The sequence below is a fragment of the Protopterus annectens genome, chromosome 12.part0 (genome assembly GCF_019279795.1).
Source record: "Protopterus annectens isolate FY-2018-M chromosome 12.part0, PAN1.0, whole genome shotgun sequence".
NCBI classification, from domain to species: domain Eukaryota; kingdom Metazoa; phylum Chordata; order Ceratodontiformes; family Protopteridae; genus Protopterus; species Protopterus annectens.
This window is the reverse complement of record NC_056746.1, coordinates 654784252-654798894: the sequence shown is the minus strand read 5'-3', so window position 1 is coordinate 654798894 and position 14643 is coordinate 654784252. Positions and strand designations below refer to the sequence as shown.

Sequence of the window (14643 nt, the reverse complement as noted above, 5' to 3'; positions counted from 1 at the left end):
GCGGGTTTTGCCACAGCAGTCCTGCAGGGCATCCTCGCTCCTCCTAGTTCCACTTAGTGCCTACCACCCCTACTTAGCTTTGGGATTCTTCCCATCTGTAATGACTGCAGCTGTATGCATGATGAACATAGTACAGTTTTGTACCTACCATAAATGTAGATGTTCGAGTGCTCATACAGCTGCAGTCCAGGTTACCCCCCCCCTCCGTCCCCTCTTAGAACAAGCCTTAGGACAAACACCTTATCAGACAACCTATTTGGGGTATTCTCTTATGGTGTATTTGCTTGCAACTACTGTTTTTTGATTATTTTATATTGCATGTTTGCATAACTTTATGTTTTGCCTTCCTCTGGGGGCACCTGACATTTGGAGCAAGAAAAACTGAAGAAAATGGCATCGGCTGCCTCTCTTTTATACCCCTGCCGCACTGAAGTCAGGGAAGAAGCAACGACAACCGACGCCGGACCTAAACTTTGGAATTCGGCCGACCGAGGACCCGCCTGACGGCAGGATAACCCATCTGTAATGACTGCAGTTGTATGAGCACTCGAACATCTACATTTATGGTAGGTACAAAACTGTACTTTTCTGGTTGCTTGAGAGCTACTATTAAAAATAGGCCTGACTAATACTGTACCTTATACTGTTTGTTTTGTTTGACTTGTCTTCAGACTGGGGAGAGAGGGAATTTATTCCTAGCTTCATTTTTAAAACTCTATAACTCTAAAAACATAAGGCATGTTTCTGTGGGGGAAAACAAAGTGCAATACGTGAAAATTGTACTGTAGTTCTTTGATTATTATTATTATTTTATTTTTTTTTTTTGCTGGTTGCTTGAGAGTGCCAGTTGATTGAGTTCCGGTTAACTGACAGTTTACTGTAGAGAATTTCTTAAAACAGTGATATCCTTTCCAAGTAGTGCAAAACTCTGCACTGACATCTCCCATAGTGCAACCTAGAAGGGTATTAGTTCATGAACAATAGCAATAGCTTACAAGTAGCTAGTACAGAGTACTTCTAAACTGATTTTATTTTTTGTCAGGCCTTTTGGTTCTCAGGTTGTGAAACCTCTCCATTCGCCCACACATCACTCGGGCTAACTCCACTCCCTACCTGCACTTGCCACCCACCGCTTCTCTTCTTTTATTCAAACCAAAACTGTATCCTCAACCCACTCAACCAATCATCTCTGTCCTTTCACTTAAAACACAGTCATTCATTTCCTCCCTCTCCTGTGTCCTCTGCCAATGAACTTTTCTCCCTTCCTCCCTTAGCCACTTTGCCAAATGCTTCCCACCTACACACACTTTCTTTCTTCCCACCTCACAAATGCATAACTCCACCAGTACCTGTATTAATGTTCCACATTTACATTCTGTTCTTAGACATACTTCATTTATAGTTCTGTCCTGCCACCCATATGCAACTCATTTCAGTGGTGATTGCACTCATCTCACCTCCTGTTTCTAATCCCTCTTAGTATTTCAGTCTCTTGTATACCTACTCTGCCCTTTTGTCTCCTCGCTCTACTACGTCAACCTACAAAGTACAAAACAGCAGTTACACCTAGAATCAACTCACCAATCAACAGCCATACCACTAACCAAAGCTGCCATTTCCAAACATTAAGGCACCATACCTCTTTAAGGACTCTGCCAAACTCTACTACAAATATAAAGTTATTGAATACCATCAGAACCATCTAAACCTAAAAGCAAAACTAAAAATTGCCTCAAAAGAAAAAATTCTCTATCTTACCTGTACTCTAGTGAAATATGTCCGTGTGGTGACAGTCACCTAAATTCAGGTCCTATCAATCACCATAACCCAACTAGCAAATCACCTCCCACCCCAGTACTACAACACTTCCCCTTTCCTCACCCAAAAAACCAAATCTAATCTCATTAAACACCTGTAGGATATGTAATAAAATCACAGAATGTCATGCAGAGGTAACCCAACGTCCTCCAGATATTCTGGCAGTAACCAAAACTTGGCTAAAGCCCAATGTAAAAGACACTGAAATACTTTGTCCTGGATATAAGACCATAAGAACAGACTGAACCCTAAAAAAGTGAGGGTATAGCCATCCCATACTCTAAATTAAACTCAATCCTTTCAACAAATTATTCCCAAATTCCACATTGCTGAAATGCTCATTTCATACCTGGTATACACTACCTCAGGAACCCTTTCAGACTCCCTCAGCAAACATCTTCCTGCTTTCACGTGTAGATTAATTGCCCATTATGTTAAATAACACAACTACAAAGGACATGTGATCTCACATATTTAAGCCCAGGAGCCCTACAGTCCATTGACTGGCCTAATCCAAAAATTCCCCCTTGGATGAAGCAGTGATCACTTGTAGTACAATATTCTTAAACATTCTACCAAACATGCCCCCTGGCAGTCTAGCAGTACTAGAAATCATATGCATAATAGGGATAAGGCTTGGAAAAATGCTGAATGAACAAACCAACAAAACGTTTAGAAAGCTTACGCAAACACAGGTAAATAGTGACAAAATACAACATTACAATAATTTGCAGAACTATCATAAACATAATCTCAAAAAGCTGTGTTTCTCCATCAAAGATTTAATCCATGCAGGAATGAAAGAAAAATAATCCAAGTCCTTCACCTAACCTCCTTCCACTTCAAATTGCTTGCCAGTTTAATACCTACTTCATAGTCAGCATAGATGCCCTTACCTAACAAAACAACTGTAACATCCATAATACTTCATCCTCACCCAAATCCTTCCTGCTACTACACCACCTTTCATCTTAAAAAATGTCCCTTCTTCATGTATAATTACTTCACAATCTCAAACCATGTCCACCATCCACTGATAACCTCCCACCTGAACTTCTCACAGTAGCAGGCAGTGCTATAGCATAACCAGTATCCCATAGCCCAGCTAATAGGGCAGTTCACCAAAATTACACCCTGTAGTGTTTCTTAAGATCAACTGCTAATGCTTTATTGTACACAAACCAAGGAAATCTGTAGGACTCCTCTCACATGGTAGCAAAAACCTGGAACTCCTTCTGTATAACAATCTGGTCATTACCAAACCTCCACATGTTCAAAACCTCTATAAAAACATTTCTAATTCTTGTCTCTGCTCATGCTTCTCACCAGTCTAGTCCCATCCTAGAATCAAATTTTCTTTTTCACTTCACCTCCATCTTCTAAGCACAGTTTTATTCGTCATCCAACTTTCTTATAGCCATCCTCTCCCATGACTTCCTCCAGTTGTAATAATTTTTGTTTTTCTGGCTTACTATCCGTCTCCCCTACCTTTTCACCATATCCTGTCCCACTACTGGACCTCTTAACTTGCTATGTTACCAAAGTGCATGTCCTTCACTCATTTGTAATTTGTGGGAGCATGTCATGCCAGCAAAAAGAGGTAGTGCCATTCGTGGAAATTACTTTTGTTGACTGTGGAGTTTGCTTTTTTTTCCATTGTTGTGCAACCTAAGAGTTGTGTGTGTATATGTATAGAAAATAAATATCAGAACCACCATGATGTAAAAATAAGTAGTTTAATAAAACACAATGTAAGCACTTTCAGGTTACAAACACTTCTTCAGACAAAAAGTTTGTCTGAAGAAGGGTTTGTAACCTGAAAGCACTTACATTGTGTTTTATTAAACTACGTATTTTTACAGTGTGGTGGTTCAGATATTTCTTTTCTTTGCACTTTGTTGTTGATTTCTGAACCTTTGGTGTGAATGCTCCATTTGTTTCTTGGGTGTGTGTGTGTGTGTGTGTGTGTGTGTGTGTGTGTGTGTGTGTGTCTATGTATGTGTATGTGTATGTGTGTATGTATGTATGTATATATATATATATATATATATATATATATATATATATTGGGGTGTTTGTGGGATGCCCCTCCAAAATCCGGAGTGCAGGGGAGCTTGTCACCCCAGCCAAAACAAAATTGCTGAGTTATCCATCAATGGTGGTTTCAGTAAATGTTTTAATTTTTTTTTTTGCCGAAATTATTTTTGAAGACTTTACATTAATCTATAATTTTTAATCACTCTCTCTTTTAACTTTATACACTTACTTTTTCTTCTCACGTATAGACATATACCTTTCTTTACTAACCAGTCTTCCCCTCTCTCATGTCTGACACACTTTGTTAACTTGCTAATAATCCTTTTCTCATCTAACCACTGTCTCTCTCTATTACTTGAATTCATGTATTTTCCTGTACTTCTCTCACCTTCCATATCTCTCTCTCTCTCTCTCTATATATATATATATATATATATATATATATATAATTTTCACCTCTTCTAATTTAAAAAAAATTAAGCTTGGTTCTCTCACTAGATCCCATTACTGTTTCTGTGGTTACTCTGTATTGTGTTGGATTGTATTATACTTGTAAAAAATGGCAACCTTTACAACTCTTATATGAAAACTGTTTATTACCCAGTCGGACTTGCCTGGTAAACAGCTGTGTTATTTGAAAACAGTTTATTGCCCTGTTGGACTTTAAACAAATGTACGTAAGTAAATACATTTATTTTGAATTCCCTTACTGCTTTCAATACTGTATCACTGTTTTTGTTATCATGCCCCCAGGCAGAATCTGAAAATGGTCAGTGGAGATCAGTGTTCTACCCATGTTAACAAAGGAAAATAAAATAAAACTAAAACCATCTTTTACAGGGTTTCCACTGATGACTTTTGTGCAGCACATATGTGACCTTGTGTCCATGTTGTCATTAGGCATCACAACAAGAAAACCGCATATCAGAGCTTCCTTTGTTAGAGTGGTCCTCTGTGAAATTGCTAACATTTTTAACGTCTCTCTTTTTCCCAAAGTGTATTATAGCAATAACTCACGCCTAGGTGTGGGTAATGCTGGATTTACCCACGGTTGGCGTGATTTGGTCACAAGGGCGAAGATCGAGTGGCCAAACAAAGCCAATCGTGGGTAAATCCAGCATTACCCACACCCAGAAATTGGTTATTGCTATTATATAATGACATTAAGAAAAAAATAATTACTTTTCTTAAATAATGGCATTGTATAATGCCTCCTTGCTGCCCTTCCGCAACTGTTTGGTATTCTACGGCAGTTCTGATGTACTGCGCATGCGTATGCCTACGCAGTACATCAGAACTGTGGGCAAAAGCAACGGAGAAAGCAAGATCTCCGTTGCTTTTTGCAAACTGTTTTCGCTATGTTAAATGGGTTTAACATAGCAAGACAGCTTTAAAAAAAGCAACAGAGAATCTCCGTTGCTTTTTTAAAAGCTGTCTCGGTATGTTAAACCCATTTAACATAGCGAGACAGTTTTGAAAAAAGCAACAGAGAAAGCAAGATCTCGTTTGCTTTTTACAGACTGTTTCGCTATGTTAAATGGGTTTAACATAGCGAGTAAGTTTTGAAAAAAGCAACGGAGAATCTCCGTTTTTAAAGCTGTCTCGGTATGTTAAACCCATTTAACATAGCGAGTAAGTTTTGAAAAAAGCAACGGAGAAAGCAAGATCTCCGTTGCTTTTTACAAACTGTCTTGCTATGTTAAACTCGTTTAACATAGCGCGACAGCTTTAAAAAAGCAACGGAGAATCTCCGTTGCTTTTTTTAAAGCTGTCTCACTATGTTAAACTCGTTTAACTTAGCGAAACAGTGTGAAAAAAGAGTTATAGTAATGGAAAAAGTCTGGGCGACTGGACCTTTTTCCATTACTATAACTCTGATTTACAACGTGCACGCTGACCAATCAGCGTGCACGTTTTTGAATATTAATGGGGGGCAGTTGTATAATAGTCTGTCCCACATGTTAAGTTACAGTTGCAAGTGCATCTTAAAATACGTTACTGTAGCCATATTAGGTGTTCACCATAACAGTGGTACTTTGACCATTGCAGGAAAAGTGATCAGCATCCTTTCTTCACTTTTGAGATGAATTTTGGCTGTCTGAGCATTTTAACCTCCAGGTCTTTATTTTATTTTATTTGTTAGCCATGTACATGAACCAGTGTTTTTCAGACCCATCCAAGACTGTTAGGGGTAACTGCAGTATATTTATAAAGACAATAGGAGTATCCACTCAAGCAGCATGTTTTTGGGAGGTGGGAAAAATGGAGTACCCATAAAAAACCCCACATAGGCAGAGAGAGTAAGAGCATTAAAATACAACACAAACAGTAAATGGAGATCAGGACTGAACCATGGATCTGTATGAGTTAGAATGTTTAACCGCTGAGCCACTGTGCTGTCCAGACCTGTTCTAGAACTTCATATCAGGTTATTAAATGGTAGTCCTAGACTGCCTGAGAAGAAAAAAATAATTATTGTTTTTGGTGGTATAATTTCCAGTTTATAAATAAGTTTCTGTTGCAAGACAGTAGTCTTGAAGGCCATCTGTTGTGGAGAGTATTCATATAACTAGTTTTCCGCAGTATTTACTTGCTTTGCCTTCAGTGTGCACATTTTATTCATTGTTGAGTGTAGAAATGTTTATTTTAATAATATAAAGTTTAAGAAGGGTATGTAACTTTTAAATGTGTGGTGCTGCAGCTTCTTCTTTTATGGAGCATGTCATAGAGGATTATGAGTGGGTCGCTGATCATAACCTGCTTATTATGTGCTGGAGACATGGATGCCAAAAAATACAGCTCAAGAGGTGAATCTTGGCATGCATGTCGAGAACACATAATTAAGGGTTATGATCAGAGACTTTTATCATAATTCTTTGTAGTGCAGGGAGTTTTATTTGCTCCAGGTACTATTGGCTAAAGAAAATAAAATGTGCTAAGTGTTTTGCTGGCAAGCACGGTCAGAAAAATAGTGTAACTCAAGTCTTTTTTGTTTACACCCACCTTCCATGCCTCCCAACTGCCCAGATTTTTGCCTCATATTTTTGGTCTCTTCCTCATAAAAATTGTGATTTTTCTGGAAAAAATCACTGAATATTGAAGTCATTAATCCTACATTTGAGTTTCAGACTTCCTATTGTTCAGAAAATGCAGGCAAACACAAATTATGTTCTTTTAGCAACTTTCTAAGCTCCTAAGAGGAAGTCTGGGACCCATTGCCAGCACAGACAGCAAGGAGAAAGAAAATTGTCACTGTTTGCTGGTCAGTACTAGCTGATTTGTGTGCCTTGTGTGAGACCTGACTTTAGCAAATTAAGCTGGAGGAGCGAAACATTTGTTAAGATTGGGTTTCGCGCTATAGTAGTGCTAACTTGTTTGTCTTGCACTACAAAATCTTTGCTATTACTACAGCAGTATTACACAAAACAGATGATGCACTTCAGTAGCATTAAACTGGCCCCTGCGGCAAACTTTTAATTTTTTTTTAGTGGTGTGTGTATGGTGATGGGGGGGGGGGGTGGTTTGTATATTTTTAATTTCCTGAACTACCTGTGTACAAAGCCTTATTAACAAAAAAATGAAGGGACATGTTTTGTCTTCTCAGTAGCTGTAAATGCTGGTGAGTTTGACAACATAAACTTTTGAATCCATGGCTAATGTTACTGATTGCCGTACGATATCTAGCAGAGTAGAGTTTTCGTGTAATTTAACATTCAGTGGCAGATAATGTCTAGGAAGTACCATTTGGTTATTTTAATGAATTAAGTACTGTGCATTTTGAAGATAGTTATATTATCCTTCCAAATGCACGTCTTCAAGTTTTCATACTTTGGAGATATGTAGTAGTTGTTCTTCGACTGGTGGTATGATTACCTGAAAAAAACATATTTGGTTAAAGAGTTAACATGCCATTTTCATTATTTATATTTGTCTCCTCAGAGCCTTGAAGAAATTCTACAAACATCAGATACATCTGTTATACAAGACATATTACAGAAGGTAAGCGTATTTAGCTGAATGTGTTCTTTTGTTTTTGTTTTAGATGACTAGCAAAATTCAAAAATATATTAGAAAAAATGGTTATGAGATCTAACTTAATAGTCTCTTCAGGGTGGAGACTGTCATCATTACAGCTTTATTTTGGAAGCATGATAAACTAGTTCAAAGAATTTAAGTGGATGCGTTATGCATACAGCGTACATCAGCAATGGTAATACCAACAACCGTACAATGCAAGAGTTTTTCTTTTAGCTTGAAATGAGGGAATTTTGGTGTAAAACTGCATATCATGTCTTTGGTCAATAAGACTTAATATCTTCTGTGTTGAAAAATATATGTAACCCCCCCCCCCACACACAAATGTATACTTCATGTATATATGTATAGAGAGATTCATATGTTTGTGTGGTCCCCTACACATGGTCGACATTTCAGAATGTCAAAGACCATATGATCGACATTTGAAATGTCGACCATGTGGAACCGGCATCTCCGTACAGTGTGGAATGGAAAGATTTCCATCTTCTGCACTGTAGTGCGATCTCGGAGTTGGTATATTTAAGTTACAGGGGGGGGGGTGCAGGGGGGGTGCCCCCCTGCTAGCAGTGTGAAGGTAAGTTGTTGTGTTTTTTTTTTTATTACATGGTCGACATTTCGAATGTCGATCATATGGTCTCAGGCATATGGTCTTCGACATTTTGAAATGTCGACCATGTATAGTAGACCTGTTTGTGTGTGTATATATGTATGCATATACATATACATATATATATATATATATATATATATATATATATATATACATATGTGTGTGTGTGTATTTATGCGCGCACACTCACGCATACACAGACTGCGAAACTGAATATAAACCCACTGGTTGTCTGGCAAGCTACATTTAAATGCACTACTATTTTGTACTTTGAATAAAAAAAACATAATAAGAAACACATTTTATTTTATCATCAAAAGGAAGGAAGATAGTAGAAATGGAACAAAAGGCTACATAAATGAAAAAGCCTAGTAAAACATGGGTCAGAAATTAAGTATAGGGCTCAGGGCAGTATAGGTGGGGCAGAAAGTAAGTATAGGGCTCTGAACAGCATTAAGTACAAATAGTGAGCAATCAAGAAGGTTATACTTTTGGTCTTTATATGTGAATATAGTTGTATGCTTAAAGGCAGGGTAGGGAATTAGAAAATGGGTAAGAAGGATTTGGAATTCATTGGAGACAATTTGCAAAAGAGCCAAGGTGTTTAGAGTAAAGAACTAGGGAAGGAAAAGGCATAGAGTTGGATGAGGCCAATTAGAAGTTTGAACTGCAGGTTAGAGACTGCCTTCCCTATCATGGTTTTATAGCCGACTAAATGCAAAGTCACAGGAACAGGGGAGTCCTAAGTGAAATACCAGCTCTGGCTGACTGTATAGTTGAGCCAAAAACAGTATCGGCAGTTAAAAAAGGGAAAATTAGTAGGCCATATACAATAATGCATGATAAATATAAGAATCAGTCAGAAGAGGTTAGGAAAGACTGGGAAATGAGAAAGGAAAGGCAGGATACAAAGGAACAATGAAAGGAGTTTTGTATGGCTTCCAGGAATGCAACAAAACTTAGAAGGTTTAGGATTTCTGCATGGAAGTATTTGCTTGGTATTTTCATACCTCATTTACACTTAAGAGGATGTTTCCACAGGTTGACAGCAATTGCTGGAGAGGTGATGGGAAAGTGAGGGGTACTCTGCAACATTTTGGTAATGCAGCAAGTCAGTAGATTTCAAAAAATCCCTACTGCATACTTTCAGAAATGTTGGGGAAGCAAATTATTGAAATTAAGGAAATTATTCTTTTGAGTTGAGATGTAGAAACTCAATTGTCTAGACCTAGTAAGGCCCTCCTAAGTTTAATGCATTTGACTGCCAAAAAAGCAGTTACTAGAAAATGGAAATCCAAAAGCTAAACCAGCTTTAACACAATTATTGAACGCTGTAAAGATGATAAACGAATCAGAGGTGGGAATATGTGGAAACCATGCATGCAGAATATTGACTTGGGATGGGGGATTGAAATTTGAGAGAAGGCAGGATTTGAATAATCTTAAGTAAAGTTGATTTGAAAAATTAAGAAATGAGCCATATATGTATTATTCCATAAAAAGAAAAATTTATGTAACGATTTGCTTGTTTTTTATAACTGTGGATGCATCCATGTTACTGTGTAATATCTGAAGTCAGTAAAGGAGGTAAAGTGGGGGTGACTACTGTTGTCATACAGGAATGAGTGGTTTGATCCAAAGTGGGTGGACAGCTGGTGTAGACTTCTGTGCTTTGCAAAATCGTATGTTGGTCAAATCAATGAAAGATTTGTCTTTATCTTTATATATCAAAAGGAATACATACATATGTGTGTGTGTGTGTGTGTGTGTGTGTGTGTGTGTGTGTGTGTGTGTGTGTGTGTGTGTGTGTGTGTGTGTGTGTGTGTGTGTGTATGGTTTCAGTTCAGATGTTCTTTTGTTTGACTCCTGCTTTGTTGATAGTTCAGATGCAGTCCGACAGCTGCTTGCACCCTGTGGACACATGTTAGAAACCATCCCGAAGTCTTGTTGAGCTGACTTTTGATAAGACAGGTTCGAAACTGAGAATGCTGAAAATATTTATTGTTTGCATAGGAGAATATTTTATATATGCACACACAACACACACACAGAATTCATACATACATGGATGTACCTAATTTCAATGAAACCAGTGAAAGCTTACTGCAAGGAATTCAACTGCATATGGCCTAAAACATGGAAGTTGACATGTCAGAATGCATGCAGTCTTTTACTTTTTAAAAATAAAATAAAAAGTTATTTTTGCAAAGGGGGCAAGCCCCCCGAACCCCAGCTTCCCCTGCTAATTATATTTACTAACTCAGAGACTGCATATACACAGGGTAAGGGCAAATTTCCAAACCCCCGGATTTCTGTGATCTCTACACTTGTATAACAGCTGTATAGTCGACTAGGCAGCCGTTGACCTAACACTCATTTGATTGAGTCAATAGCGTCCGTACAGGTGCAAGACAGCTCAGTAGTTCATATAATTCCCTTTTCAGTGAATCACACACATTTGAAAAAAAAAATCAGTGAAAACACATTTCATTTAAAGTAAGTTGAATCACAATACACTGAAAAGTGTAGAAGGCTATACACAGTCACTGCTGGTGTCGTTTAGGATCTTTGGATCATCGAAATTACAGAGGATATTAGTCTGGCATAACATTTGAACATTACTAATGCCCACTCTCATGTCGTTCTCCATCTCTAGAAGCTTCTGTTTGTGTGGCAGCACTGATTCACTGAGTATGGTGTTTTCTCTGTGCAAGGAAGATGGATGTGCAAATTCCCCTGCATGGGGAGGTTGCTTTGCAAAAAGGCACTTGGAGTAGTATTTACTGTGTATGAAATTGTCTATGAAATGTGGTTCAGTGAAATGCATTTTCAGTGAAATAGCAATATGATGAACAGTATAATTCCCATATGTGTAAAAGCAGTATGTTTGTGTGTGTGTGTGTGTGTTTATATATATATATATATATATATATATATATATATATATATATATATATAAAATGTGTGTGTGTATGAAATTGTCTATGAAATGTGGTTCAGTGAAATGCATTTTCAGTGAAATAGCAATATGATGAACAGTATTCCCATATGTATAAAAGCAGTATGTTTGTGTGTGTGTCTGTTTATTTATATATATATATATATATATATATATATATATATATATATATATACATAATATATATATATATATATATATATAAAATGTGTGTGTGTTTATATATATATATATATATATATATATATATATATATATATATGTGTGTGTATGTGTATGTATATGTATATGTATATGTATATGTATATATATATATATATATATATATATATATATATATATATATATATATATATATATATAGGAGCGCTACAGAATCCTGAAAGCACAAAATCCTGAGACCAAAGTCTCGAAAGTTCAAAATACTGAAAATTCAAAATACTGAAAACACAGAGTTTACCAAAACGTACTATATTCCAGCACAAGTACATACAGAAACATATTACTCTCCAACTGTAGGCAGGGGGGGCAAGCCCTCTTGCACCCCACATGTTGGGGGGGGGCTGTGCCCCCCACAACCCCTGCTACTTAAATATATCAACTACGAGATTGCACTTCACTGCAATAAGTGCAATCTCTCAGTTGATATATTTAAATAGCAGGGAGTATGGGGGGTGCAGGGGGCTTGCCCCCTGCTTATACTTGGAGAAGAGTAATATGGTTTGTCTTTTATTTGTTTCTGTATGTACTTGTGTTCTCAGTATTTTGAACTTTCAAGATTTTGGGCTTTCAGGATTCTGTAGCTCTCCTCTCTCTCTCTCTATATATATATATATATATATATATATATATATATATATATTTATGTGTGTGTATGTGGATATATATATATATATATATATATATATATATATATATATATATATATATGTGTGCATATTTTTATATACCTGTATGTTATCTAAACATGCACGATATCTTTCTCTATTCCTCCTCCACTGATATGAGCAAATATTTGTGGCGCCAAGTGCACTGTATACAGTTTGGGGTCATACACTGTAAATCCCCAGGACTTAATGCACCCTTGTTTTGCTGTGCTGTACATTCATTTTCAACTATGCCCCCTTTCTGAAAGTACAAACTGCATTGTTTACATGCAGGGTAGCTAGGCTGATGTGTTGTGTGACATCACCTCAAGTTACTCCGTTTAAAAAATTATTGATAGCAACACTACAGATTCTGAATGCCTTGTAGAGGGGTATACATTTCAAATATGATGGCAAAGCCTGTATATCATTTGCCTTGTCCTTTTAAGACATGAGGACACTGTCATGTTTCATAACACTTTAGCCTCATGTGGCTACATTTCATGTGTGTGCATAATGATTCTTGCATTTAGAACAAATTGGAAAGAATCTATGTAACCTCTTTCTTGTGATTTGCTTTTTTGCAGTGATTGTTGATTTTTTAATTATTGCAAATGAAGAATGGAGGTTTCCCCTTTCCCCTTAATGGCTGAACACCCTTTAGGAACAGAAGATATGATGATAACCGCACCCTTCAGTTTTAATAAGTCTTCAGTGTGAACTGCACAATATATTTTTAATAAACTTTCAGTACGTTCAATACCAGAAAGTATATGACATTTATGCTTCAAGGCTGTAAATGTCATCATTGCTAAGAATTGCCTCCTGCAACAAAGTAAGGGCCATGGCAACATATAAAAATAATGTCATTGTTAAACCAGATGTTACTTCACTTCTGTGTCATGCTTTGTATGCCGGTTTACCTCAGAGTTTGTAATCGGCATGATCAATTATTTTGCTCTCTAATGTTCAGAAATAACATCTTTTAATATCTGCCCAAAGTGGAGCAGTTAACTTTTGTGTACTAGAACTAACACTAAGCAGGGCCGGCCTTAAGTAGTGCTCCGGCGCCCTTTAAGCCCCACCCACACCACACATGAAACACCCCTATTTGAGCCACACCCACTGGGTCATTCCCCAAGAAAGCCACTCCAGTCATTTCCTTAAATTATTTAAATGCTTAGGAAGAAAAAGATACCTTGTAATGTAGTTAAACTGCAGCTACCTTTGCATATGTATTTTCTACTTGAAATACCAGAGCCAGATCATGGTCAAATAGAGTTCTAGGAAGGGTAATAGACCACCATCCCAGAGCAACTCCCAGCAGCAGCCTCCTCCTCAGACATTCCAGTGTTCCACTATTTGGTTATCTCACCAGTTACCATGCATACTGTTCTATTTGCCTCTACAATGATTACAGATATTGAAATAAAATAGCACAAACACAGATAGCCATTTGCTAAACAAACAATACAGTCTCACAATTAACACAGACTTAGCACGAGCAGTAAACTTCTCTGTCCTTGAAACTTATATTCAGTGAAATGGCAAAACTCACATTCATTGAAACAGCATGAAAACCCACATTCATAGAAATGCATCTGGTTGGTGGACAATTAAGTTTACCTTTGAGTTGTTTTCAAAACAGACTCCTTGCACACATTTTTTAGGGCCAGGCATTCATGAAGTTATTCTTTAATTCACCTTCCTGATTGTATTGAATTATATTCCTTGTATAATACAGCACCACTTGTTAGAATATGTTTTAAATTTGTAGTTTTACAGATTCTTTTAATAAGCAATGAAACAAAATGTATGAACCAATAACTATCCATTCCAGAAAATTTCAACAATAAAAGGCCACTCAAGACTTGAGCATATCTTGGGGGCGGTGAAGTGGTTAACATTGTCACCTCACAGCAAGAGATTCTCTGGTTCGATTCTTGGCTGGGGTGCCTTCTGTGTGGAGTTTGCATGTTCTCCCTGTGTTCGTGTGGGCTTCCTCCGGGTACTCCGGTTTCCTCCCACATCCCAAAGACATGCATCTGGAGCATTTCTCCCTGGGCCTCCGCTGAAAACAGGCTCTCTGGAACCTAGTTGGACTTTCCCGGTCAACAAATGATAAATAAAAAATAAATAAAGACTTCTATCATTATAATCCACCAATATTATTCCACACGCACAATCTCTGCAGAAGTAAAATCATCTGAATTCCACATTAAAGAAATCTGTAACTAATGAAGAGGTTGCTACTGGCAAACAACTTTATATATCAATATTATCTACAAATTCAGTGCCTGCTGCCCTTGAAAAAT

At 37.3% G+C, this 14643-nt stretch overlaps 1 protein-coding gene across 1 annotated transcript in view; it reads left to right on the top strand.

The window, feature by feature from the left end:
- Positions 1-14643, top strand: part of LOC122816769 (protein-lysine N-methyltransferase EEF2KMT-like) — a 404467-nt gene that overhangs the window by 42372 nt on the left and 347452 nt on the right. The window contains exon 2 of the mRNA XM_044089786.1: positions 7795-7854. Coding sequence (XP_043945721.1) covers positions 7795-7854 — 60 coding nt within the window. The remainder of the gene's footprint in view (positions 1-7794; positions 7855-14643) is intronic.